The following is a 27,189-nucleotide window of genomic DNA, read 5'->3' on the forward strand; positions in this document are numbered from 1 at the left end:
ACACACAAACTTCCAAAATTCTGGGGAAAACATGCACAGACAAACATCTTGCAAAGGCCTAGATAACAAATGCATAACCTCAAATTCAAAAGTAAATTTAAATTACAACTCAGACCCTCTGAATAACTCAACTCCAATAACAAAAACACACTCATGACTACCAGTTAACCACAAGTATCCACACAGGCATTTCCACCTATACAAATACACTCATCATATTCCCACTACTAATTAAATACACAAATAAGCCCCAAATGAGGAATTCACATAAACACATTTCATGTGTCTGCCAAATCATGACATTTCCAAAATAACCCTGCCGTGAGTATCACAATCTCCAGGAGATCCACACATATGCATATACAACTTAGGTTTATAGAGACACACAACAACTAACAACTGTCATCTATAAAAACAACCATAAAACTTACTGAACCGCACAAGCCTGTGAGCACACATATATGTAGCTCACACTACAAACACACCCTCACAGTGACTTCACAGAATACAAACACAAAACCTCCAAAGCCCCAAGTGAACAGACAGTGTTGTGCTAGCAAAGACTTAACCACCTGAGCCACCTCACTCTGAAGAAAGTAGGATATAAAAATACCCATAAACATACAGAATTAATTTTAACCATATCACCACTGATTGACACGTAATTGATGGATAATAAAATACATTCTTTATCTCTCCATTGTAAATTTCATCTACACAATTCTTAACGTTTTTTGTTGATTCAGCTGGTCTTGGATCTACAGCCCACACATCTATGCAATTCCATTATCATTTGGTAACACCAGAGCATGATTAACGCCTGATCACGATGGGATTGAGCAAAGTTGCTGCCTCACTGAGAAGAGAGCGCAGTTAGGACATAATGGCTGCTGATTTTTTTTTTTAAAGATTTATTTATTTACACAAGCACTGGGGTACAGGACAGAGGCACGGGAGGGTGAGAGAATTCACCAGAGACAGAGGCAGACAGAGAGAATTCACCAGAACAGGCAGAAGGACTGAAGTACACTGCTGAGGAGAGCAGCAGGCGAGGCAGGAGAGGTCTGCCACGCCATATGGGAATCTCCCTGGCCAGCCGGGGATCGAACCGGCGCTGCAGAGGCTGCAGACAGCTTCACAGCGAGCGCAGCGCTCAACCGCTGCGCCACCGGGGAGGCCCAATGGTTGATGATTTTATGTTATTAAGAAAAAACTGTGAGGAAGGATATATGTAGAGTCACTCATTTAAAATAACCTGAGTGTCTACATTGGGAAGAGGTAATGATTCGAAATCTGGAAGTACTCCCCTCTGGCTTTTTACATTATTCAGAAAGCACAAACACACCAAGACATGTTTTAACCCAGGTATCATTTAAGCCCCTTGGACAAGCATCCTTGAACCAAAGTGCCCCTGGAGTGAGGTGGGTGCCCACCAGGGGTATCAAAGCCCCCCAACCGAGCTACGGGGGTGCACACAAACGCTGGTGGGGTGTCCCCACACAGACAGAGTACAAGAAATCTGACATAAAAACAACAGGCACAGAGCGGCACACCTGAAGAGCCAGACACTCCGCGCGCCCATTACCTCCACATTGACACAACCGACGAGGCGGCCATCTTGCCAGGCCCCGCCCCCCCAAAGAAGGGCCGTTGTGGCCACGCCCCCGGTAGCGCGCATGCGCGTCTTACGCACTAAACAGCCGCAACGGACGCTGGGAGCCGTTGGGTGATGACGTTACGGGCTCCACAGCTCCGCCCCCCGCGGGCGGGCACGTGCTTGCGGCGCGGGGCAGGCGGGGAACAGTCCCAGGTGCCCTTGCAGGGGAGGAAAGCCAGGGCGCCCCGGGGCGTCGTGGCAGCTCCGCAGGTGCCAGCGCCAGTTCCCCCCAGAACTTTCCTGCTGTCCGTGCTCCTTAGAGCCAGCGCGAGTGGAAGCAGCACTCGCGATTTTAATGACAAGCGTGCACTTCACGCGCTCATGTGACACCCGGGGAATGGTTTTGCAGAGCTTTACCCTGAAGCACAAATTGGGGCAGATGCGTGCAAACCTTTTTGCAGTGCATTTCCTGGATTCTTGGTCATGCCTTTCAAAACGGCGTGTGCTTTTCCCGGCCAATTCTGAAGTTTCCATTAAAGAACAGTTCCGGAGCCTCCCCGGTGGCGCAGCGGTTGAGCGCTGGGCTGCGAAGCTGTCCTCAGCCTCTGTAGCGCCAGTTCGATCCCCGGCCGCCGGCGAGGGTCCCACATGGCGCGCAGACCTCTCCTGCCGCGCCCGCTGCTCCCCTCAGCAGTGAGTGTATTTCGTCAGTCTGCCTGTTCTGCTCCCCGCTCTGGCTCTGGTGAATTCTTTCGCCCTCACGCCCTTCTGACTGTACCCAGTGCTTGTATAAATAAATGAATTAATTAAAAAAAATTCTGGCAGAGAATTGTCGATCTGGCAAACAATCTAAGAAGTGCTTTGCCCTGAGTGCATTTCCAGAGCTTTTTGAAATGCGATTAGTGCACTACACTATCATTCTGACTGCATTTATCGAATGCTTGGACTTTTTCCATAGTTGTTGATTCAAGATCTTTATAAGGTTTTTAATTATAAATTTAATTATAACTTTAACGAAGATTTGACAGTCTGGGCTATTTCAGACCTAGCAAGGATTTTGGGCACACTTTCAGTCCCTCAGCCCTGCTTTTTTTTTGTAATTTAGGAAAGCATGTCATAGCAAAATCAATTTAGGACTTGAGTTTGTGATGCTTCCCAAAGAAACTCCACAATCATCACATCCTCTCTGTATCTTAGGCCAATGCAAGTTTAGTTTCATTTCTCATTCCACAAGATTACTCTAAAGACCCCTGACATCTAACACCACCAAGAACCTCCAGATGCCCAGAATGCAAACTCCACAAGACACAAACACAGTATCTTGCCATTCTGTGATTGGACATGGTCTTCTGAGGCATGTGATCTATGTCCAAAGAGATTTTCTCCATCAGTCAATGCCTGCACAGAGGCTTTCTGCAGGCATGGCAATCATAATGTGAAAGACTTTTACCCACTCCCTTTATTGGCTGCACAACCCAAATAACTTTAAAGCTAATCTAATTATCTCTCCTTCTAGGGTGTGGATTTAGATGTGATACAAAAGAATTGCATCTGCGATCAATTTTCCCACCATGCAGTTTTTATCTCAATTACTCTGAAGGGAGTCATTCCAATCTTATATTAAAACTATTAGAAACTTGGAAATAAAGAATCACCTGATATAACAAATGGAGGGCCAAACAAGGAAGCCATCCTTTCTGGAATGCTTGTGCATAGTATTTGGACTCACTACTCTTCCATAAGAACTTATTTATTGAAGTTACTTAAGTTTCTAATGTTTCCCCTCATGAAGACTCTGCAGTTGATTATTCAGTCCACAACAGTGATTTTGGAAATAAAGTTCACTATGATTTTCCTTGTATAGCTCTCACCTCAAGGTACTGTCTGCACAAAGTAACTGCAGAGATATTCAAAACAGACATGCACGTGAAAACACTTCCATGCTACAGAGAAAGCAGACATTCCTATGGGAAGTCACTGTGGAGGTCAGAGCGTTCAGAGGGACAGTCAAGCACTCTGGAACTACTCAGTGCAAATAGTCACTGGAACTTGCACTTTGAGAGTTCAGGGAAAACATAGAAATCACGTGGAAATTGTGCAGATTCAGCTATTACTTTCTTGCAAAACCTGGGCAAAATGGGAAGTAGTATGGACCTTACCTCCAATTTACTGCCAATTTATTCAATTCAGCTACTGTTTAATTTTCATACAATTTGTCCTTATGATTCAAATTGTCATTTCTTCCCAAAGAACAAGAAAATCTTAAGCACAAGCAAAAGACTTTATCAGTGAATATTCACAGGTTAGAAGAGTCCTTCTAAACCTCTCTTTCCTTCCCAACTCTGAACCATCAGTCAGAACTCTACACCCACTGCATCAGGCAGAGAAGCTAAGGCAGAAACCAAGCTAAGGCATGACCAGGAGTTCATGCAGGTGAGACTTTGTGTGATGATGAGGCTGGATTCTAAAGAACAAGTGTGTGAAATGAAGACTGGAAATTGGGCAGCCAATGAGGATTTCCAGGTTCAGATGGTCATGAGAAGGTAAGTGGGAGGAGGGTCGTGCATTGGGACTTGGACATTGGTGGTGAGAATCCTTGTTTCTCTAGGGAGCACATCCATGGTTAGGGATCTTTAACACTTGGACAAATCAAGGAAGGCTCTAAGGTGTTAGGCCATTGAACTTAGGGAAAGAGATTTTCTGCCTTATTTCTGTGCCTACCACAGTAGGCCCAGAACTCAGCTGCATAGACTCCAACAAAGTCTATTACACCCAAAGATTCAGGTTTTGTGTGCATGTCCAATTGTTAGCAAACAGGTGGTTTACCCCAGTTGCACACGTGCATGACTTTATTCCAAGTTCTCATTCTGCAAGGGTGAGTAATTAACTGTTTAGTTCAATATGTTCAATATGTTCAATAGGTCAATATGTTATGTTTTCTTGGTAGTGCTGCCAGACAAAATACTGCAAACCAGTCCAATGCAAATCTCAGATAAATAGGGAATAGCTATTGCAGGTGTAAGCAGAGTGGTTTGGGGGACACAAAGCTATATTGCTGGATAAGAGCGGAAGTAAAGAAATAACTAGTAAAACCTTATGCTGGGAATGTGAAAAAACGGTGCCTCCATTTCCTAAAGGTCACCCATGCCAACTGTATTGCCACTGAATACTTTCAAAAGGAGTTCTGGTTCTGTCTTCCTGCCAGAGCCCTTCATGGAATGTTCCCCCAAGACCTCACCCCTCCCAGGCCCACCTGGTCAGGCCCCTCCCCCACTGCGGAATGTCTTGACTCCAACATTCTAACCAGGTTTAAATTCAAACTTGTCCCACTTCAACTTAGCATCTGTTGAAACCAGCTCAGTCTCTGCGTGTTGCACCTGACATAGGTCATTGTGGAGGCTGCCAGGCCGCTGTGGTCTGCACCCAAGCCCGTGGAGATGGCTTCTGGAGGTCAGTCTGTGGGTTTGGAGGAGGGGGGAGTTCAGAGGCCCAACCACCCTTCCAATTCTTGAGATGCAGATGTGACTCTGCTGCTGGGGACGTGTAGTTTGGATGGAGTAGTGGGAGGTGGAGAGTCCGTGGGCCCAGGTGGCTCAGGAGAACACCCTGGGTGTGGAGAAAGGAAGGCAGCAGGCACACTGGTGCTTTCTGAGGGGGACAAGCCACTTTGTCGCATGTTCACGGGCAGTCGTGGGGCTTCTTCTGGAGCACAGAGAAGGTCAAGGGGGCAAGCTGAGCCCCGTGTTGATTACTCGGCTCCCTGGAATGGCCCACCTTATTTTCCTAAGGACTTTGAAATGCGGTGAAGCGATCTGAAGTGGGTAATGGGGAGGTGGGGCGAAGCTCGAAAACTGTTAGTGAGTCCCTTGTGGGACCAAGGTGGCGATGAAATGTCCTCTCCAGAGCCAGGCTGAGTTCATTGTAATACCAGGGCCAGGGCTGTGCTCTTTGGATCCCAAATGCACTTCCCTTTCAGTCCTGGTGCTGTTGTCCAGGATTCAATGGGGCTGAGGCAGCCAGTTGACTGCAACCAATAGGGCCTGACTCCCGAGTTGCTCTGGGTCGTTCTCCTTTGTGCAAACTACTTCTGACTTCCTTCCTATGTCCAGCCCCTGATTGTGGCCCACAGCCCTTGTTTCCTGTTGGTGGGGATATTGTCCATCACTGCTTCACGCAGAGGGACAGATGATCCCCTGGCAAGAGTGTGCAGGCTGACTCCTTTTAAGTGGGGGGTGGTGAAAAGCCCAGAGAGAGACTTTTCTGTAGCTATAATATGACCCTATCAGTTAGTGACCCACAAGGGGCTGCTTCCCGCAAATAGATGTGCTCAGATCTGAGACTGCAGTGGGGCATGGGGTGCAGCCAGACCAGGGATGTAGGGAGGCTGTTTCTCAGCATGCAGGGGTCATGTGTTGGTGAACAGGGAGCAAGTCCCCGGGCGACTAATTCAGGCTGACACAGACCATGTACACTTGAGGACACATGCACACTGCATGTTTTCCTGCTCAGTGGCCTTGTTCATCACTAGTGCCTCAGGCCTGCAGGAAAAAGGTGGCATCATGTTGCCTGCCAGGGCTGCCTCCTGCATCACCCTTCTCCTTTTCTCCACAGCGTCTCCAATGCTGGGACTGGACTTGACCATCAACCCTGGCCCCTCCATGCTTCCTTTCAATCCCCTGCCTCTTGCCACTCCAGGCCTCCCTCACCTGACACCTTGGGAGCCACCCCCACCCCCATTCATGACCCCAGTCTTCCCTCCTGCCAACCCTCTGGTGATGTCAGCTTTCCCCAGGCCACCTTTGGTGGTGGGAGCACCTGGCCCTGGCCCCCAGGAGGCAGGGGCTTGCAATGTTCTTCTGCAAGTCAGGTCCGAGGCGGGGCCAGTGGTGCCCCCCCAGACTCAGACCTTCGTCGTTTCATCAGCACCTGTCACCTGGAGTGCTCCAGGGACCCTCTGTGGGGCAGCTGGCTATCCTGCTCCCCTATTCGTGGCAGCCTCTACAGCTGAGACCATTGTGCCCAGCCCAGTTGTTGTGGGCACGCAGGCTGGCAATGGAGGCTGGGCCCTAGGCCTGCCTCCTCACGCTCCACCACCCACTGCCCAGCTGGCCCCCATCATGCTCCCAGTGAACACTGGGCCGGAGCCACAAGGGGCTTCCAGGGAGGCTGGGCCAGCCGCCACCCAGAGCAATGTCTCAGCTGATGACTCCTGCAACGCCAAGAGCGTTTACGAGAACTTCCGGCGGTGGCAGCGCTTCAAGGCCCTGGCCCGGATGCACCTTCCTCAGAGTCCAGACACGGAAGCCCTCTCCTGCTTCCTCATGTGAGTCAGCACAGGGACTGCCCAGGGCTTGTGCACAGGGACCCTTGGGGCTAATCTTTGAGTCAGCAGATGTCTGGCCTGAGGCCCGCTCTTGAAATGATAGCAGTGGTTATGATGGAAGGTTCATCTTGAACAAAGAGCTCCCCCAGCTGACGCCCCAACTCTAGAAGAGAAGTGACGTGAGCTTCCAGTTGAGCCTGATCTGTTATGAGCAGTCACAACTGTAGCTGGGACGTGGGCTTTCCATACTGTAAGGGGCAGAAAGGGCCAGGGAGCAGGCTCTCTATGACCCGGACAGACAGGGTAAAGGAGGAGTCCTGGAGCCCTCAGTGGCTTTTCAGGCTTTTATTGGGATTTACCAGGTACACAGCAGGCAGGGGAGCTGGGGGGCCGGGAGGCTGGCAGGCTTCCCAGCCCCTAGAAAGTCTTTACTCTGGGCTCTCCAGTGTTCTCTGGTGGTCTCTGCTTCTCTGCTCTACTCGTGGTTCCACTTCTGCTGGTGTCCCCGGGACACCGCCCTTAAAAGAGCAGTATGCGCCCAGGTGAATCCCCCCATGCATGCCCACACCCTACTCCAGGTGCCCGCCATCAGGCTGCATTCGGGACCACAGGGTTCCATCATCAATCCTAATGGCGGGAGGGCAGAAAAGCCTGATATCATTTACTTACCCTACACATACCCAGGCCTCACCTCTCCCACCCCATCGGCTTCAATCCTGCCCTCTTAGGCTGCAGAGCACACGTCACCTCCCGAGGACTGTTAGCATGGCCTGGGGTCCCCAGTGCATCTCCTGGAGGAGTCCCAGCCCGAGGGCAGTGGCTTACCCTGCATCCAGCTGCTGGCTGCGGGCACGCCCTGGAGAAGCGGCCTCTCCTCCTGGAGCAAAGGCTTTGGGTACTTGAGCAAATCTCTTCTCCGTGGACAGGCAGCCCGGGGTAGGCCAGCTGCCCGGGCCCTGTGTTTGGCCCTGCCCCTCACACTCAGGGGCTCCGAGGCTGTTTGAACCCTGTTCCCAGCCACTGTGTGCGGTGTCTGAGGGCTCTGGCTATTATAACCGGCCGGTAGGATCAGCGGCTTTAATGACAGTTTTCTCTGACACTGGCAAGTCTGGGATCAGGTGCTGACAGATTTGGCCCTGGGTGGGCTCTTACTGCCTTGCAGGTGGTCACCTTTCCACCGTGTCCTCCCATGGTAGAAAGGGCGTTCTGCAGTCTTCTCTAAGCAGAGTAATGGCAAAGCGGAGCCCCCCTCAAGGCCCCTCCTCCTAGCCACCTGCCATAGCCCCGCTGTCCAGCACCCTCTCCTGGGGGCTCAGATGCCTCACATGTCACTTGGTGGGACACAGACCTCACTTCATAAGCCAAAGGAACTTAGTGACCCACAGGGAGTCCCAGAGGCCAACTACTGCAGAAGGGCCTCCTGGGGCTGGACCTGCATGTCAGGAGGAGGGAAGGGGAGAGGCGGGAAGTGGTGGGCAGGCGTGTGCCGGGGGCAGGGCTGGAGGTGCGCTGCAGACACTGACTAACCCGTTCCGTGCAGCCCTGTGCTTCGGTCGCTGTCCCGCCTGAAGCCCACCATGACGCTGGAGGAGGGCCTGTGGAGAGCCGTGCGGGAGTGGCAAGCCAAGAGCAACTTTGACAGGATGATCTACTACGAGATGGCGGCCAAGTGAGTCGGGGCGACAGGCCGAGGCTGGGTGCAGACCAGGGGCTGCTGGAGTCGAGCTCCTCAGGGACAACGGAGGACGAGGCTGCGGGGCGAGGGGCCCACAGCCCCGGGGCTCTTCCTTCATCCCGAACTTCTCCCTGCCCTGTGTGCTGGGCTCCTCCTCCCACTCAGCCCCCACACTCACCCCCGACCCTGGCCCCCAAACCTTGACACGACAACTGGGGCTGTAGGGTAGCCCTTTGCTTGGGGGTGCGCAGGGCCTGTTGTCCAGCCCCCGGGCCCCGTCTCCTCAGTGAGTGGCCGTGACGGTGCCAGCAGAGCCTCCCCATTCCCGCTGCCCCTCGGCCCATGTGGGCTCCGCCTGGGCCCTCTCAGCATGGCTGCGCCTCCCACTCACCAGGTTCATGGAATTTGAAGCAGAGGAGGAGATGCAGATGCAGAACTTACAGAGCACGATGGGGGTGCGGTACCTACCAACTCCTGCTCCACCCCAGCCTGAGAGTCGGGGCCCCCCACCCCCACCGCTGGCTCAGCAGCCAGGTATGGCACCTCTGTTCCCACAGGAGCTCATGGCCAGAGGCCACGGCTGAGGAAAGTCCTGTCCCATGGGGGTCCCTTCAGTGCCAGGTGGTGGTTGCGGGGCGCACTGGCTCTTTCACCCAGAGCCGTCCCTGGACATCAGGCTCAGCTGCCCTTTGTGCCAGGGCCCTTCCCCTGCTTCAGGACTCTCCCCCTTCCGCCCCAAGGCCCATCACAAATTCACCCAGGAAGAGGACCGTGAGGAGCCCCTGGAAGCTGTGGCCTCACATCCTCCCACCGACCCTCCGGGATGCTCTCCTCCCCTTTCTCCCCCTGTGGCGTGTGGGCTTCGGTGTCCTGACCCAGCAGTAGCTGTGCGGGCTACTGTTGCCCCGCCCTGTGCCCTGGGATGGGGATGAGGCCCTCATGCTCCCTTCCTTCTTGCTTCCTGCCTCAGCATGTGGCCCCAGGAAGGCCGGTGCCAGGGCCCAGGCCGCCCGCCAGCGGCCACACCGCCCCCTGCGGCCCCGTGAGGCCAAGGCACCCAAGGAGATCCCCCCTGAGGCCGTGAACGAGTATGTGGACATCATGGACGCTCTGCTGGGGCTCCTCTCGGGGGAACCCCTGGGAGAATGCGTTGAGGCGGAGAAGGAGCAGCAGGAAGACGAGGAGGGAAACTACCCTGACCCGGGGCTCCTGAGCTACATTGACAAGCTGTGCTCCGACCAACACTTTGTCACCAAGGTGGGCTGCCCCAGAGCTCTGGGTCCTGGAAGCTTCCAGGGTTCTGCCAGGACCAGATGTGGGTTCTCCCCAGGCCTTGGGAATTAAGTTCTCTTCCTCGGTCCTCACCTGCCTGTCTGTGTCAGTGTGCAGAGGTGTACATATTCACTGTGGGTATGTGTCACCCTGCGTGTGTGTGTGCACGTGATTCCATCTTCCTTGTGTGTGCTTACGTGTGCATTGTGAGTGTGGGCTGTGTGTGTGTGCATATGTGTGTGCATCGGTGTTTCTCTATGTGCAAATGGGTGCACGCGTGTCCCCGTGTGTTGATGTGCAGACATGTGTACCTACGTGTGTACTCCTTCTTGACCCAGGAATTGGTGTGTGTGTCCATGTGCATGTGAATGCATGCATGTGTGCACTCACATGCTCACTTGTGTCTACCTGTGTCCATCCATGTGCCCAGGTGTGTGTCTGGTGTGTGTGTGCCTGTGTTTGTACGTGTGTGTACCTGCAGCCATGATGGTCTGAAGCATCCTGCCTTGTGCACGAGGGTGGAAGGGTCTCTCCTCTCCACTCCTCCAGCTCAGTTGTGCTCACAGGTGCCCCTGAAGCACGCTCAGCCCCTCTTCCTTCTGTCCCAGGTGGAGGCGGTCATTCACCCCCGCTTCCTGCAAGAGCTGCTTTCCCCAGAGCCAGAGCTGGATCTGTCAGCCCTCGCTGCGGAGCTGGAGCAGGAGGAAGGACTGACCCTGGCACAGGTGAGCAGGGGGCAAGGCACTCTAGGGGAACCAAGGGACCGGGCACCCTCTGCATCCAGGGAGGGGAGAACCCCAGAACAAGAGCCCTGTGTTACTCTGTGCATCCCTCCTCTGCCTGAGAGGCATGATAGTGGCTTGCCCATTTGGGGGGTACAGGGTAGGACTGAGAAGGAGCCTGTGGGAACTGGAGTTGGGGGAGGACACATAGCTGGGGAGAAGGTGCAGAGCATGGCATTGCTGCCATCTCTGAGATGAGTCAGTGGGTCACCCCCCGTTCCTCTCAAGTGCCATGCACCCCACCCTGGGCCTGTCCTGTCCTGCTCTGCAGACCCAGTCACTGTGCCCTCTCTCTCCCAGCTGGTCGAGAAGCGGCTCTTGGCTCTGAAGGAGGAAGGGGCCGTGCTGAACACCCCAAGCCACTGTGCGCCCAAAGTGGACTCAAAGTCCCCCAAGTCTGACGGACCTGGCTCCCAGCCAAGGGCCAGTGGTGACGGGCGCCCCAGGGAGCCTGACTGTAAGGCCCCTCCAAGAGCCAGCCAAGTGGACATTGGCCTGTCCAGGCCTCGCACCGCTGCCTTCTCCTCGGGACAGCAAGAGCCCCCTCCAGTTCGGGCTGGACACCCCGCCTGTCCCCCACAGAGTCAGAAATGTGCTTCCTCTAGATTGGGCAGTGGAGACTCCTGCGTCCTGGGGCAGACCTCTGCAGTCAGGGGCATTCATGTGCCAGCAGATGGGTCCAGTGAGGAGGATGAGGAGGAGCTCCCCAGTCTGGCCTTCCTCCTGGCCTCTCAGCACAGCCTGCTGCCCTGGGGACTCCCCCAGAGTCCTGGCCCTGCCTCCACTACTGGCTCTGGTGGTGAGCAGGCAAGCCAGTTCCCCTGTCCTCAGAGGCGGGGCCTCAATCCAGCTGGGCCTCGTGGGGCCAAGTCTAGGAAGCGCCCTCTGTGTGTGGGCCCAGCTCCTGCCAACAAGAGCCCCCTCCCAGGGGCTGACCCGGGGGTGTCTGGGAGGCCAGCCTCGCCACTGGAGCTGCTTGGCCCCTCAATTCCTTGGAAGAGAAGGTGTGCTCCTCTTTTCACAGGGCACAGGAGGAAGCGCCATTGCAGCCAGTAGGGAGCAGCAGGAGGCCCCTTCATGTTTCCCCCCAGGGGTGGGGGCTCTGACTTTGTCCTTGCTCTCCCCAGTGGAGGATCCTCAGGGACTCCTCCTCATCTCAGTTATTAACTAACTGTCCTTGGACCGGAAGGGTGGGATGGGGAGGGATGGGGCGGGGTCTGGGGGTGGGGGGTGGGTGTGTCTGGGACAGCAAGGGAGGGAGGGCAGGGCCTGGGGGGAGGGTATGGATGTGGGTGGGTGGGAGGTATGAGAAGCACCTTTGGGGCATTGGATGTAAATTGTAAATAAATAGTTTGTTGGAATATGCTCTTGGGCTGCTGTTCTTACTCTTGCTTCTTGGAGAAGGACCCGAGATGAGCAGGAGGAGGGGGTCTCAGGGTGACTGACCAGATACCTTTCCATGTCACATACTTAGACTGCTCCTGGGAGTTCTCTGCTTACCAAACCCCAGGAACTCCTCTCATCAGTCTCCACCACGTGGTCCCCTTGTTAGGAGTCTTCTGGGCAGGTATTCATCCTCTGTGCCCCTAAGTATCTGGGTTGGAAAGTTGATTTTGTATTTGTGCTCTGGACCTGTAACCAGTTTTATAGAATGTTGCCTGAGATAGCCCTGCTGATCAGTGACTTTCTTCTACCTGTCAGTAGTGACCAGACAATGGGGTTCACTCATCCTCCTTGCCTATGGATAGAGTGACTAGATGGAAAAAGCTGCACTGAGGCATATACCTGCCTGTTGACATAGTTGCGGGAGGAGCATGTCCTAGTCTCTGTAGGATTATTGAAATGTGGACAGAAGGGGAGCAGCTACCTCTTAATCTCAGTGAGGGCCGAACCAGGAAAATGGGCTCAGAGCTGATGATGGGGCACTGAATAGACATGTGCACAGGAGATGGTGTGGCTTGAGGACATCAAGCCCCTGAGTAGGATCTCTGTGCAGCAACCTCTTGTTCAACTGAAAAAAGACCCATTGTGCTGTGGCCAGGGTACTGGCTTCAAGAGCAAGACTGTCCCCTGTCCTCCCTGCCATAGCTGGGCTCTTGGTAAACACATGTTGATACAGATCATCATTCACAGTGAAACAGATCCTGCTAAGAAACTATGACCATCCTGCATAGCACAGTAGGAGTAGCAGAGATAGGTTGTGGCCCCAGGGATGGGGGGAGCTAGATTGAGCACCCTGAGGCTTCTGTTGTCCTCCTTGGGTGCAGACACAGACCCATATCAGAGAGGGGCCCTAACCCAGGTCAGGAGTTAAGCTGGCAGGAGACCCCTGCTGTTTCAGCACTGCCCTGAGCCCCCCTCCCTGTACCCAATTCCCCTCATAGGACATGCACCCACCTGTCCAGCCTCTTCCTTGAAGCTTCCATCCCCAACAGCAATGTTCAAATTTGTGGGGACATGCTATTATATGCAGGGTACACAGCTGAAAGGGAACTGCTAAGATAAGGAGATCTTTCCCTGTTAAAGAGTCATAGACCTGGAAATGTAAAGTAAATAACATGTTTGCTTCCTTAATAAGCATATCTAAACAAGGTCTGGGAGCCTGCTAGGCTGATTGATCTCCCAGGCCATCCTGGAAGATCTGCATCATTCCCCTTTTCCTGTGTCAAGGGTTTGTATACTAACTAACCAACTTTATCAATTTAAGGTGGTTGTGTATAAAAGAAACTTTGTCTCTAGACCAGTGCTCAGACCTTATGGGACTACCCAGGTCTGAGACCTCATGCATGAGTAATAAAGCTTCTCCTGACCTCACCCTTCCTGAAGTACCACTTGTTCTTCCCCTGCCTGGGTAAAAGGCTAGAATTTATTTCTGCAACACAGCCACCTGCCAAATGATATGTGCTGTTTTGAGTCACAATAATTCTCAGAAATTTGTCACCCACGCTTTCAGAGTCAAAAAACTCATTATGGTTAGAGTCAATTATTTTCCTCTCTGTGGTATTTGTAGGGATGCTTTCGTGGAAATATTTCACTAGGAAAGGTCCTTTTGAATAGCAGCACCCAGAGAAAGGAGGCTAAAAACTAGGTCTGGCCATAACATGGAATCAGAATATTTTCACCTTCATTTTATAAAATGATTTCAGTGGGTCCTTTGTATGTTATGATGCGTTATTTCCTGTAAGTAACTGCTTGGTTGATTTCCAATAATATAATTTTGAGCTAAAAGCGTTTGGTGTAAGCTGAGACCTGAGAGTCTTGTGATCAAAGTCAGATATAAAAACCCAGCTAGAGAATCCATTTTGTTCTTGGTGCTCACTTGCTGGAGTTGTCCATACCCATCCTGATCTATGGTCATTTGTTTCTGATCCTGGTCAAGTGCCTGAGCCTGGTTCCAGCCCAGGTGGCAATGGTGCTTCAACTTTATGTCAGTTATCTTCTGGGAGGTCCAGTTCAGAACAAGGGTGCTTTTTTTTAAAATAGGAAATGTTAACAAATGACAAGAACCTGCTCTGGTTCTTTCTAGTGGGGTTGGAGGGAGTCCTTGACCTAGTGGTGTTTTCAAAACACAGCGTTTCCTGGTTGGTGGTCCTGACGTTTGATGCCTTCATTTCTGGGAGCGTATGGTGGAAGGAATCTCTTACCAATTTGGCATTATTAATGAGAGTTTTAATAAATTCCTGTTAGTAAGAGGTGATACTACCTTTGAGAGGACTGGTTTCTAGGTCCCTTCAATTAAATGCCTAGACTTTCTATTAATTATTTCAAAAGGAAACAACGGGTGTTTGTTAAAATACAAAGATCTGGTTTTATTATCATCCCAATATTTCTTTAACTGGAATTATGCCAACACAATTATTGTAAACCTTTATCATTCAAACAGTAAACCATCCCACGTGAATAATATTCATATGTTACAGCTAATTTTATAACTAAATTAAGGATTTCAAGCACATTACTTAAAACACAAATCTCACTTTTTCAAGTCTTCATTTAACTAATTTTCTTCATCTTTAAATTTAAAAAATGCATGTGCATCTACATCATTAAAAGTATGTATGAATGTATGTATATCAACTTATCACCTTAGATTCCTGAAAAGGACTGAAATGTTCTCTAAGATCTAAAGATTATTGCCCACTACAGAGTCACATTTTTTTTTAGCATTTATTTATTTATGCATACAAGAACTGGTGTAGGCCAGAGGTGTGGGGGGTGAGAGGATTCACCAGAGACAGAGTAGGGAGCAGAACAGGTGCATCTACTGAAATACACTGCTGAGGGGAGCAGTGGGTGAGACAGGAGAGGTCTGCTGCACCATGTGGGTCAGCTCCCTGGCCTGGGATCTAACTCATGCTGGCAATACTTCGATAGTGCTGTTTCTTTAACCCTTGCATCACCCAGGAGGCCCCAGAGTCACATTTGACACCATTATGACTTCCTTCTCTTGCACTTTGTTAGCACTTTGTTTCCTTAGAGTAAAAAAAAAAAATTAATTTTAAACAATGTTTCAAATAAAAAGTTATTAAAAACATTATACAGGACATTTAAATTGGGGAATTTCATAGAATTTCCCTACCATATTAATTCCTATTCAAATATAACATCAAGAAGGCTTAGTATTCAGCATTCAAAAAAGATAAACACATGCAATTTGCAGCAACATGGATGGCGCTGGAAGGGATCATGCTCAGCGAAATAAGCCAAAAAGAAAAAGAAAAATACCGGATGGTCTCACTCATAGCAGGAATCTAGAAAACTTAAATAAGGGACCAGGAAAATGAATATAAGAAAGTGAAAATCAAAATCAACAAAAAACTATGAACCAGAGATACTTTTAGGGGGGCGGGGGCGGGAGGGGAGGGATTGGGGTCAGAATGGGGGGGCTGCAATTGTATGGGGGAATATAACAATAAAATTTATAAAAAAAAAAAAGAAGGCTTAGTATTTACTTTTCATCAGACCATGTTTTCTATTTAATTTAATACATCAAATAAACCCAATTTATTTAATATTTATCTTTTCAGAAGTAGCAAGAACAATTCTCTTGAGATCATTACAGGGGACCTTCTGGAAAAATCTTAAAGTTTGTTTTAAGTCAAAAAGATAATATTATTATTAACTTGATTTTGGGAAGTCTGTCGAATATTTCAAAATATTTTAAATGCTTACATAGGTTACTATAAATAATACTTAATTTTTCATTTAATGAAAGCGACAAAAAATTCAAAAGTACATATAAAAATTCCATGACTACAAACAAAACCTATTTCCAGAGCAAGAAGATTGGCTAACTTAAGCATTTAAGGATCTGATAAAAATGACATGAAATGAAGTTTAATCACACACAAATCCTTGCTTTAAGGTAGCCTACTTAAACAATTCACAATGTTTTCAAAAGCAGAGCACAGTTCATGAATACTTTTGTCTTTTTTGCAGAGGAAAAGTAAGTAAAGTTTGGTTTTACGTGAGTATAGGATTGATATCAAAGTTTAATTACAAATCCTGTAACAATTCATGTGATTTTACTTAGCTTAACCCCATATAAAGTTCCTTTCTTAAGTTTCCTTCCCCATAAGCCACTGCTGCTTTCCCAGACATTTATGACTTGCTATATTCATTTAGTTTTTTGCCCTATAGTTCATTCACTTTGGAAAAAAAATGACTGTTGTCTTTTCCTTTATCAAGAGAAAGCCCATGTCCTTTATCCTGTCTTATACAGAAATAGTCTCTGGCTCTCCTTGACTGCTTTCCATTTACATTCATTTGCTTTCATTCTTTAGAATCCTTAATTTCTAATGAAAGCTTGAAAGTCAAGGGAAATTCTCTAGTAATTTATATATTTTGACAGACTCTGTCTTAATTTTTTTCTCTCTTCCTTCCATTTCTTGGGCAGTGTCTTGGTTGTCCCCCGGGTGGCTACATCCGGGAGACTGATTGGTGTTGCAACTTCTAGAAACAGAGGAAAAGTGCATGCTTTCCTAGGAGTATCAGGATATATTTTTCTATTATCATAAATCTAGGATAACTGGTATTAAAATGTTTCTCTTTCCCAGGGATTTTTACCTCTCAGCCTCTTAATCAAACTTTTGTTTTAAGTGCTTGGACCTTAATTTATAGCTTTCTCAACTTTGCAGAATGGTATGTAAGGTCTCCAATCTTTTAACTCTTGTTTCAGCTAAAACTCAAGCTTAATCTCTAAATGGGCACCCACCATCACTTGAATTGCCCACAGTAGAGGCCAGTCCACTAAGACAGTCATTTTCCCTCCCTGCCATAGGGAAACTGAGAGACTGTATCTTGGATAGCTGCAAGATGAGTAGTTTTGCATATCATTCCCACCAAATCGTAAAGCTTTATAGAGGCTTTGCTATATTCAGGCCTGTATGCTGTCCAGAAAGTCAAAACAACATATTATATACTTTCTCCAAGGTTGTATCCTTAAATTAACTTCTGAGAATACACATTTTAGGGGAGGGGAACGAGAAGCCTTAGATTGTCTGAGTTCAGCTTATAGGTCAAATAGGCAGTCAACTTCCTTTGATTGCTTTTCCCGGCACAAGCTGGATTGAACATTTTTTCCTTATTTAATGAATCTTTTTAATGGTTCATTAAACCATTAAATAATTCTCCCATGAATTATCGTTTCATACTCCTTCCCATTTTTCTATGCATAATCTACATTTCCCCCCTAATTAATTCGCAGAAACATTTGATTGCCTTTTGGTCTCACTGTGCTCAGGCCGAGTCTGGCAGGGCATGGTTGAGGTCAGGAGCAGGTGGAGGAGAAGTCAAGGCTGGGGTCGGGGTACGGTTAGACTGGGGTCAGGAATGGCGTCAGCGTGGGCGTGGAGGGGGGGTAGGATGGTGGGAGGGTGAGGGTTGTTAGTCCAGGGTTGGGGTCAAGGTGGGATAGTGTGAGGTCCAGATTCCGTGTCAGAGACCGGGTAAGGCAAGGTAGACGCTAGGGCCTGGGAGGGGTCTGAGGTTAGGTTGGGATGGGTCGCGGCACCGATTCTGGGAGGAGTCAGGGGCGGGGCCGGCCTCAGGAGGGGGGTCGAGGCCGGGCGGGGTCAGGCTTGTTTCAGCGACCCTGACAATGGGCACCAAGGCGCAGACCCACCTAGACTGCGGCCTAGGCGAAATGGGGTTCTTGCTCTGGCTGCTGCTTCCCGTAATGCTACCTGGGCCCAGGAGTGTGGAGACCTTGACCGCCGCTGTGGGCGTGGACCGTGGAACAACCGAATTGCCAACCGTGGCCAGGGCTGCCGGTGCGCAGCGGTTGGTCCCAGGAGCCACAGGACCCAGCCGGATCGTAGGGTGGGATGGGTCGGGGCTGTTACCTGAGGTCCCAGAAACTGACTTCCATTTTCTCTCTGCCCTCCTTTCCCAACCGGGCAGCCAGAGACCAACTCAACAGAGGTGAGTCTCAGGCCCCCAGTCTGGGGTGGCTTGTGGGTGGTGGGGCACTGCCCCAGGACTTGGCTGGGGCCCTAGGTGGAGGAGAGCAGGCTGCATGAGGGCCCTGAGTGGGGCCCAGAGGACACATCCCCCTTCCTGAGCTGGGAAGCACAGACCAGACCAGAATGCTCCCCTCTCAGGTTGTCTGGACCCAGCTGCCCTCCCAGGTGTGACCCTACAGCCGGGCTGTCTTTATTAGCCACCCCCCCCCTTTTAGAAGTGGAGTCCCCTGAGTCTGAGAGGGGAGTGGCTCTCCCCAGGTCACACAGCACCACAGCCCCCCTCCTGAGACACCAGGGTGCGGTGCAGGGCACAGCTACTTAGAAGCCATGGTCTAGAGCATAAGCATGGTGCCCCTGAGGCCCACAGAGTGGGAGAAGAGGTGTGCAGTTTCTGGGTTCAGGTCTGTGTCTGTGAGGGGCCCTGCCCTTGGCAGGCTGCCCAGGAGTGGGTTTCCCTGAGGATGCCGCTGTGGTGGCTGTGCCACAGACCCCTGGGCCTCATCCTTGCAGGGCTTCTCCTGGGCTCTGCTGCCAGTCTCCCGCGGCAGCCAGCGCACGCAGAGTCTGGCATCTCTGTCACTTGTTGAGGTTACTTGAGCCTTGGCATTCCCATTGGTGAAGTGAAGGGCTTTCCCGGAAATGGCATTTGGGACTACCACTGGTGTCTATCGCAGGTGGAACCAGGGGTGTCTCTGAAGTGTGTGGGAAGCCCAACGTGATGGGGAAGATCTACGGAGGCCAGGACGTGGTAGCTGGCCAGTGGCCGTGGCAGGCCAGTGTGCTGTACCAGGGCTCGCATCTCTGTGGAGCAGTCCTCATCGAGTCCCGCTGGCTGCTTTCCACAGCTCACTGCTTTGTCAAGTGAGTCCTTCCTGAGTTCCCTGCAGAGGGGCTGGTAGGGGAGAAGGGGGAGGGGAGAAGAAAAAAAGGGTGAAGGGTATCCCACACCACTCCTTGAGGCTTTGCTCTGGGGCAGTTCTTCAGCTTCCAAGTGCATGTCATTCTGCCTTTGACTTGTGTCCTCCCCACCTGGATCGTCCTCCCTGCTCACGTGCTCAGATCCTCCTCATCCTCCACCCTCACTCCTGTTGTCCCCTAACACAGACCTGAGAGATTGGCAGTGTCCATCTTGGCCACTAAGTGATATAGACCTACTCTTTGCTCCTACCTCAGACCAAAGGTGGGCAAAGGTCCTCACTGTTCCAGCATTGCTGGGTGTCAGACTCTGGACAGGGGCCTGGAACTGCTCCCACAGCCAGCTACCGGTGATGCTTCTCATCACTTCTGCAAAACTATACCCCAGGGAGGACCTGGTACCTGAGTGCTAAGGTACATGGAGAGTGGTGTGGGTCTCCTTGACCTGGGAGAGCCTAACTTCTCTGATGCCCCTGGGCCTAACCCAGTGCCAAGTTCCTGAACAGACAAGGAGAGGTCCTCAGGGAACAAGGGAACTGGAGCTTGGGTGCTGACTGACTCAGAGTCAGAACCCTGTCAGGGACTCCGTGCTGCACTCCACGTACACATCTGTGGCATCAGGAGTGGTGATGCCCCAGCCTGCTGAGTCACAGCCTGTCAGGAGACAAGGCCCACAGTGAGAGAGAAGGATGAATCTTGAAGGAGGGAGAGGCCGAGGGTCTGTGCAGCAGTTGGCCTGGCACAGCAGCGGGGGGTTTGCGGAAGGGAACGGTTAGCACCTGGGGAGTTTGGGGAGGGTTGTACAGGTGGATGAGCCATGAGTACAATGCCAGAAACGTGGGATGTTTCATCCCTCATGTTTAGGTAACAGGACAACCTGCATCCATTCATTCATTCAAATCTTTTATGGATGCTTATAGGCAAGTGGGTGCTTATAAGCCATCGTGATTGGAAGGCATGGAAAGAAAAGGGGGTGGGAAAGGTGTTTGAACCAGAGGGTGGACCATGGGGAGCCCTGGGAAGGGCCAGGCTTGAGCTGGGTGGAGCCAGTGCTCCTGTGTGCACAGTCAGAAGGCCAGGATTCATAGGCTCCTGCAGCCCTTGAATCCCCACTCCTTCAACTCTGGGGTGTGATGGGGAAGCCAAATGTGCTGACGTGAGTAGAACAGCATCTAGCCTCAAGAAAGAAGGGTTATAAAGGGGGGAACTGGGTGGGGTGAAGGGCTCCAGAGCGGTGTGCGTGGTCAGGTGAGGATGTGGGGCGGGGGGAGCGCAGGTCTCACTCAGCCAAAGGCCATAGCTGCCCTTCTTCCTCCAGCAAGTCCCAGGCACTGAAGGACTACTGGGTGGTGCTGGGCAGCACAAAGCTCTTCCAGCCAACCGAGCACACGCAGAAGATGGCCGTGAGTGGCATTATCATCCACCCAGACTTTGAGAAGCATCACGCTTTTGGGAGTGACATAGCCATGTTGCAACTGTATCTGCCCGTGAACTTCACTTCTTATGTGGTCCCTGCCTGCCTCCCAGCCCCCGGCATGCTGCTGCCCAGTAATGTGTCCTGTTGGATCACTGGTTGGGGGATGCTCACCGAGAACAGTGAGTGACTGGGAGAGGCTGGCGGTGAAGTTGGTCATGGAGGAAGGGGGAGGGAAAAGGGAGATCCCTGGGCCTTGGCACCCTGAGTCTCACTTCCAGAGACCTGGGCCATTCTAGGTCAAAGTCGCTGAAGTGTGTGATTCTGACGCTTCAGGGTTCCCTGCATCCAAGATTCTGAAAATCTGGGAATCTCAGACTTTGGGCATCAAGAATCTAGGTACTTAGAGACTGCTTGGTTCTTGATTCCAAGGTGTGAATCAGCCAGGGATCTGAGATAACTCGATTTAATAGAACAGCCATGCTTGGGACCTGGCCTTTCCCACACCACTGCCAAACTCCCTGGTTTCCCACTGCCAAGGAAGGGGCCTGGACAAAGTGGAAAGAAAGTACTTTATGGCTTCTGTCTCTGAGCCTACAGGATCCAGTTAGAGTAATGATGACTTGAGAGCCTCTTAACTCCGTAAACTCGCTTTGTTTCCTCCTGCAGGTCTCCTGTCTGTTCAGCTTGTTAGGTGAACTTAACAATACAGGGAAAACAGAGGAACAAAATTTGTGTTTTTTTGAGATTGTAAGAGAAGAAATATAGCCAAGACTCTGAAAGACAGTGTTTATTAGAGAAAGGAGTGCTTTTAGTTTGGGGAAGTCCTTATGGCATAGTGTTAAGGAAAAGGGAACATATGTCATTATTTGTAGGATCGTAACTTGGTGTGGTGTTTCTCAACAGAGCTGCAACAGGCATTTTGGGCAGATCACTTTTTCCAGCCCTGCATGGCATTAGTCCCCGTCCCTCAGCTTCTGCCGCATCTGCCCACTTCCCATACACACCTTCCAAGCCACAGGCCCCCTTCCTGCCTTGAACGTGCCACGGCAGCCTTACCTCAAGGCCTTTGTGACTTTGCTGCCTTATCTTCCTGGGTCTCTCCCCAGCTAATCTCTGCATGACTCATTTCTTCTTTACTTTTATAACTTACTCATTCTCTGAGTTTTACTTGATCATGTGAACAAAGATAGGCACTCCCTGCTATCACATATCCTGGACTCATTTCCTTCGGACCACTTACTAGATCAAAATAATTATATTTCTTTATTTACCATGTCTCCTCCAACTAAAAATATTGCCCTTTATCAGTGTCTTAAAGAGCGTAGCAGAGGACGGATGAGTGATTGGCTGAGAACATGGATGGGGAGGGCAGCTCAAGGCTGAATGGGTGGGTGGAAGGGGAAGTGAGGAGCAGGGTGGTGGGGGGTGGGCATATTGTAGGGTGGCTGGATGTACTGACTGGCAGAGAGGAGGATAGGTAGGTGAATGATGCAGGGGTGGGTGGAGACATGGCTAAAAGTTGGGTGGGTGGGTGGTTGGATGATGGATGGAAGGGCACATGGGTGGCACACTGGGAGACAGGGGTGGATGGATGGAGGAATGCGTGCATGGGAGAACAGGTAAAGGCCAATGGCAGCTGGATGGCGAGTGGACAGGATGGTTCATGAAAGGATAGAGAAGCATGTAGTAAGCCCCAGTGAATGGTATGTATGGTGGGATTTGCCTTTTATCTTTGTAGAGTAGGAGAGGTGTGGTCTATTGCTATTGGAGAGGTGGAAGGAATAGGGTGAGCTCGGGGAAGTTTGAGGAAAAGGAGAGAAGCATCTTAGGGGTGGGTAGAACACCGAAGCAGCGCTGAGAGCTCTGCTGTGCTAACAAAAGCTTGTGCTGGGGGACAGTGGTGAGTATGGGGCAGAGTGGGAAGCTGGGTGGCCTGGGGCTCCTGGCCAGCCTGTGCTGTCACTGGTCTCCCTTATCCCCACAGCACCCATGTCCCTGCCCTTCCATCTCCAGGAGGGTAAGGTGAACCTCATGGAGAATAAGTTGTGTAATATGCTATATGGTCAAAGAGTTAACAAAGACAACGACTTTGTGTATGACGAAATGCTGTGTGCCGGGGACTTCTCGACAGGGAAAGCCATCTGCCAAGTAAGTGAGGCCATTTCTGTTCTTTCCTTGCCTGTTTTGGGGCCTCAGTTTCTGTGGGAGAGGCCATATTATCTCTACTGTCTCTGTGGAGGCCCCTGGATCATCACTCTGCAGGGTTCCAGGGGCTCCATCCCAGGGCTCTAACAGACACTGCTCTACTGTGCTCCCCTTCTGGTGGCCTTTTCACCTTCTCCTCATTCTCAGTGCGGGCTTCTGAGACCCCCCTCATGGGATTATTGAAAGGAGGGTAGAGTAGGTTGAACTGTGTCCCCTGAATTCATGTCCATTGGGAGCCTCAGAATGTGACCTTATTTGGAAATAGGGTCCTTGCAGATGTACTTAGTGAAAGATTCAAGATGAGAGTCAGCTGGATTTATGGTGGGCCCTAAATCCAACAGCTGGTGTTCTTATCGGAGGGAAAGACATAGAGATACTTGATCTCAGACTTCTGGCCTCTAGACCAAGAGGGAATCTATTTCCGTTGTTTTTCTTCTCTTTGAAGATTTATTTTATTTATACAAGAGCTGGAGTACAGGCCAGAGGCAAGGGGGTGAGAGGATTCACCAGAGACAGAGTGGGGAACAGAACAGGCAGACTGACTGAAATACACTGCTGAGGGGAGCAGCGGGCAAGTCAGGAGGGGTCTGCTGCACCATGTGGGTAGCTCCCTGGCCGGATAGGAATTGAACCCGCGCTGCAGAGGCTGCAGACATCTTCTGGGTGAGAAGAGAGCACTGACATCTTCACAGCGCTGCGCTTAACCCGCTGCACCACCGGGAAGGCCCCATTTCTGTTGTTTTCCCAAGCCCCCCAGTTTGTGCAGACACATATGACAGCCTCAGGAAACACACACAGGAGGATGAGATGCCCTTGGCCCATGGGAGGGCTCATGATGGTTCACTCCTGCCCCGAGAGTGGCTGGCCAGAGGGAGGAAGCTGGCCCACTGCTTTCCTGGGAGCAAGGAGACCCAGGTTTCCTGGTCCCCATCAGTAGCCAGTGGTGTGTGCTTTCTGACTGTCCTGTCCATCCTGCTCACAGTCAGCAGCTCCCAGATGAAGAGCAAAGGGCTCAGCTCCCGAGTCCCCACCCAATATATCCTCCACCCCCCTTCCAGCCTAGTCCTCAGTGCCTTGCCCTGCCGAGGCCATGGCTGTGTAGCTCAGGGCTTGCCCTTTGCCTGCCTGCCAGCCTGCTGACACCACAGCGCCCCCGGATGGCACTCCTCCTCCAGCTTGTCCCCAGGCTCAGGACACCCCTGAGCTGGCCCTTGAGAGTACCAGCACACCCCTCCATCCTCTTTAACCTCTCAGTCACCACAGCTTGTCTATGAGATGCCACGTGCCTGCTCTGGCCCCACACTCCACACAGTGTTCTCTTCTCACCCAGAAGCGCCTTCCCCTGAGAGGGGCACCCAGACACCACTGTGAGGGGAGATGGACCCCAGAGGAAGTCAGCTCAGAATGTGGGACATGATAGACCCAGCTCCTTATTTGTTGGTTCTGTGACTTTACCTCAGCTTCCTCACTGAGCAAATGGGATTGAAAATGGTCTCCTCTTCATAATGTTGCTGTGGGAAATGAGCATGTGCCTGGCATTTAGTAGGTGCTTAAAGTGTGTTGGCTTCTTCCCCTGACCAGGTTTGGCTGCTGCTATCTAATATGGGCCTGTCTTAGACCCATCCTCTCACCCAGGGTGGAACTCACTGCCCTGACCCCTCCCCCCCCACACACAAACACACAATTTGTTCTCACTCTATATTAGTGCAAACTGCAGCTAACTTGTCATGAGCTATGTTAGTGTTAGGGTTTCATCTGCCTTCTCAGAGTTTCCCAAAGGCCAAGGGCTTGTTAGAGGCCTACCTGTCTTCTCCCAGATAGGCTGACAACCCACGGTGATTCCAGTGAAAACACAGTTCATCTGTGTGAATTGCTGAGGCCTGGAGTGGACAGGGGCCACTGTCCCAGATAAGGACCAGGCCTCCTCTGGACTTGAGGACCTAGGATTGATGCAGATTGGGAAAACCAAGTACATTCCACTAGGAAGGGCTGAAACTACCATGATGCAGTTCCACTCTCCAAGAAGGCCCCAGCTATGAGCTTCCCAGGGCAGCTGTGACAAATCATGCCCTACTGGGTGGCCAAACGACAGAAATGCATATCTTTCCTTTCTGGAGGTCAGAAGTCTAAAATCAAGGTGTGTGCAAGGCTGGTTCCTCAGGGAGGCTCCAGAGGAGAATGTCTATTTTTTCTAGCTTCCAGAGACCACCTGCTTTCTTGGCTACTGGTCCCTTCTTCTGTCATCAAATTGTATCACGCCACCTTTGCTTCCATCATCACATCTCCTTCTCTGACCTGACCCTACTGTCTCCTCTTCGCACACAAGTATCCATGGGGGTTTGGGGGGACAGATCCAAACCCCACTTCCTGTCTGTGCCCCCTCATTCACCACCAGTCTATGCTCTTCCTCTCACCTCCAGCACGTCCCTCCTTCCCTTGCCTGCCCTTACCACTCCCTCTGTTCCAGCATTGCAAAGTCAGGTTCTGTGTCCTGATTTGAGTCCCAGCTCAGGAAAAACTTCTGCTGTCCATGATGAGGCACTGATACTTCCCTGACATGCCCTGTCATTATAGGACTTGTCTGCATGTGTCACATCTGAGATGGGCTTCTCATCTTGTTTAGAAGTACCATGAGCGATGGAACTTGTGTTTTCATCCCTGTGTTTCTAAAGAAAGCCAAGGCTGGCTCTAGGATGCTTGGTGTGTTCTTTGGAGGGGTGGGTGGAGGAGCAAGCATTGCAACAGCCCCTTCTCCCCTGTTTTCCTAGGAGGAGATGCTCCTTTTGGCCAATGAAGTGAAAGGATATGTGCTCTGATAGCATTTCAGGATTCTGGTAGCTCCCAGGATCTTTCTTGGGGCCCCACATGCTCCCTGAGCAATGAGGGCTATCTCCACAAGGCCTGGATGTGGGCATTTTTGGAAGATGCTCACCCAAGCAGCTGAGAGCAAAACTGAGGCTTAGATGAATGAGAAAGGAAGGGACCCCAGTGGAAATGTGCTACAGCTCGGGGCCTCTGCAGGAGCCGGGTCTGCAGCAGCTTCAGCTGGCCACCTCCTCACAGAGGCTGAGGCCTCTTATGTCCTGCCCTCCCTTCCTGGCCTTGGGCAGTGCGTTCTTAGGCCAACGGCTCCTCCCTGGGCTGAGGGGCAGAGGCTGGTTCTGTTGATAGATTTAGATCTATGATTTTCCTGAAGGTCAGCTCTGATGTTCTTGAAACATGAAACTGCCTGCTGATGAGACTGGGAGGGCTGCAGCTGGAAGCTAATGTCTGTATGTTCACAGTCACTGGGGCACCAGACAAGAGACTCACCAGTCCCACCCAGCAAGTTGGTGTTCTCAGAGATGCTTCAGTCACCCACACTAATTCTCCTGTCTTTCCTAGGGTGATTCTGGAGGGCCCCTGGTTTGCAACCTCCCCAGAGCCTGGGTTCTGGTGGGGCTGGCCAGCTGGGGCTTGAGCTGCCAGCACCCCGTCTACCCCAGCATCTTCACCAGGGTCGCGTACTTCACTGACTGGATCAACAAGACCCAGAGGCTCACTCCTCTTCCTGACCCCTCAGCTGCTCCTCCACCATATAAGCCTCTGCACGCTGCCAGCTCCCCCAGGCCCCAAACTGCCCGCAGGCTTCCACAGCTCTGGTTCCCAATGATGTTGGTGTTCAGGGCCCTGAAGTGACCCACAAGTGCACTGCTCCTGCACTCTGCCTCAGGCCCTCGTGTCCTCACCAGAATGTTCCACACCTCCCCTCTGCCCATTCTCATCATCTTTCCACGGCCCCTTCTCTGTGGCTTTTCTGTCCATTAGCTCCAACTGCAAATAAGCCTGAAAAAAAAAAAACAAAAAAAAATTAAATAATAACTTGCCTCATGACAAGTGAGCTGCATTTTTGTGCTACTGTAGAGAGAGAAAGTAAACCATGGAGGCAGTTGGGGGAGGCAGTTCCACCCTGGGTGAGAGGACAGGTCTAACACAGATAGTGGCAGCCAAACCTGGCCAGGGAGTAGAAGCTAACATGCTTTAAATGCATGCACAAAAAACTCGTACCAGGACACAATAAAAGACAAAGCATTTTAAAATGGGCAAAGAGTAAAAAGAGGTACAGATGGCCAAAACACACATGAAAATGTTGCACATAAAACATTAGGGAACTACAATCCCAAACTACAGTCAGGTGCTCCTTAGAAGCCCTTGGACCACTATTATAAAAAAGACAGATGATTGTAAGTATTGACCAGAGTGTGCAGAGAAATTGAACTCTCTGCCCTGCTAGTGGAAATACACACCATGTTTCCCCGCTTTGGAAACAGTCTGGCAGTTCCTGAAAAATCTAAACACACTTTCTGCATGACCCAACAATTTCACTCCCAGAATATAGCCATGAGAAATGAAAACATACATTCCCACAAAAACTTGTACAGAAACACTTATAACAGATTTATTCTTTTTTTAAAACTTTATTTATTATTATTAATTTTTTTTTTTTTTTTGTGGGACCCTCGCCGGCGGCCAGGGAACGAACCGGCGCTGCAGAGGCTGT

At 51.0% G+C, this 27,189-nt stretch overlaps 2 protein-coding genes across 2 annotated transcripts in view; both read left to right on the top strand.

The window, feature by feature from the left end:
• NUTM2F (NUT family member 2F) overlaps nt 1-11,705 on the top strand; it is a gene marked incomplete at both ends in the record, with an annotated part of 38,693 nt that extends 26,988 nt beyond the window's left edge. Inside the window, 7 exons of the mRNA XM_084237939.1 lie at nt 6,209-6,920; nt 8,461-8,589; nt 8,990-9,129; nt 9,313-9,366; nt 9,566-9,852; nt 10,476-10,592; nt 10,950-11,705. Coding sequence (XP_084094065.1) covers nt 6,209-6,920; nt 8,461-8,589; nt 8,990-9,129; nt 9,313-9,366; nt 9,566-9,852; nt 10,476-10,592; nt 10,950-11,705 — 2,195 coding nt within the window. The remainder of the gene's footprint in view (nt 1-6,208; nt 6,921-8,460; nt 8,590-8,989; nt 9,130-9,312; nt 9,367-9,565; nt 9,853-10,475; nt 10,593-10,949) is intronic.
• A 7,112-nt stretch (nt 11,706-18,817) lies between these two features.
• On the top strand, nt 18,818-26,583 carry LOC311173851 (putative serine protease 47). The gene is made up of 4 exons (XM_084237940.1): nt 18,818-18,973; nt 20,346-20,623; nt 22,429-22,592; nt 26,034-26,583. Exons 1-4 carry the CDS (start codon nt 18,831-18,833, stop codon nt 26,325-26,327), a joined length of 879 nt encoding a protein of 292 aa, XP_084094066.1. The 5' UTR covers nt 18,818-18,830; the 3' UTR covers nt 26,328-26,583.
• The last annotated feature ends 606 nt before the right edge of the window (nt 26,584-27,189 follow it).

The sequence above is a fragment of the Talpa europaea genome (genome assembly GCF_964194135.1).
Source record: "Talpa europaea genome assembly, chromosome: 7".
Classification (NCBI taxonomy): Eukaryota; Metazoa; Chordata; class Mammalia; order Eulipotyphla; family Talpidae; genus Talpa; species Talpa europaea.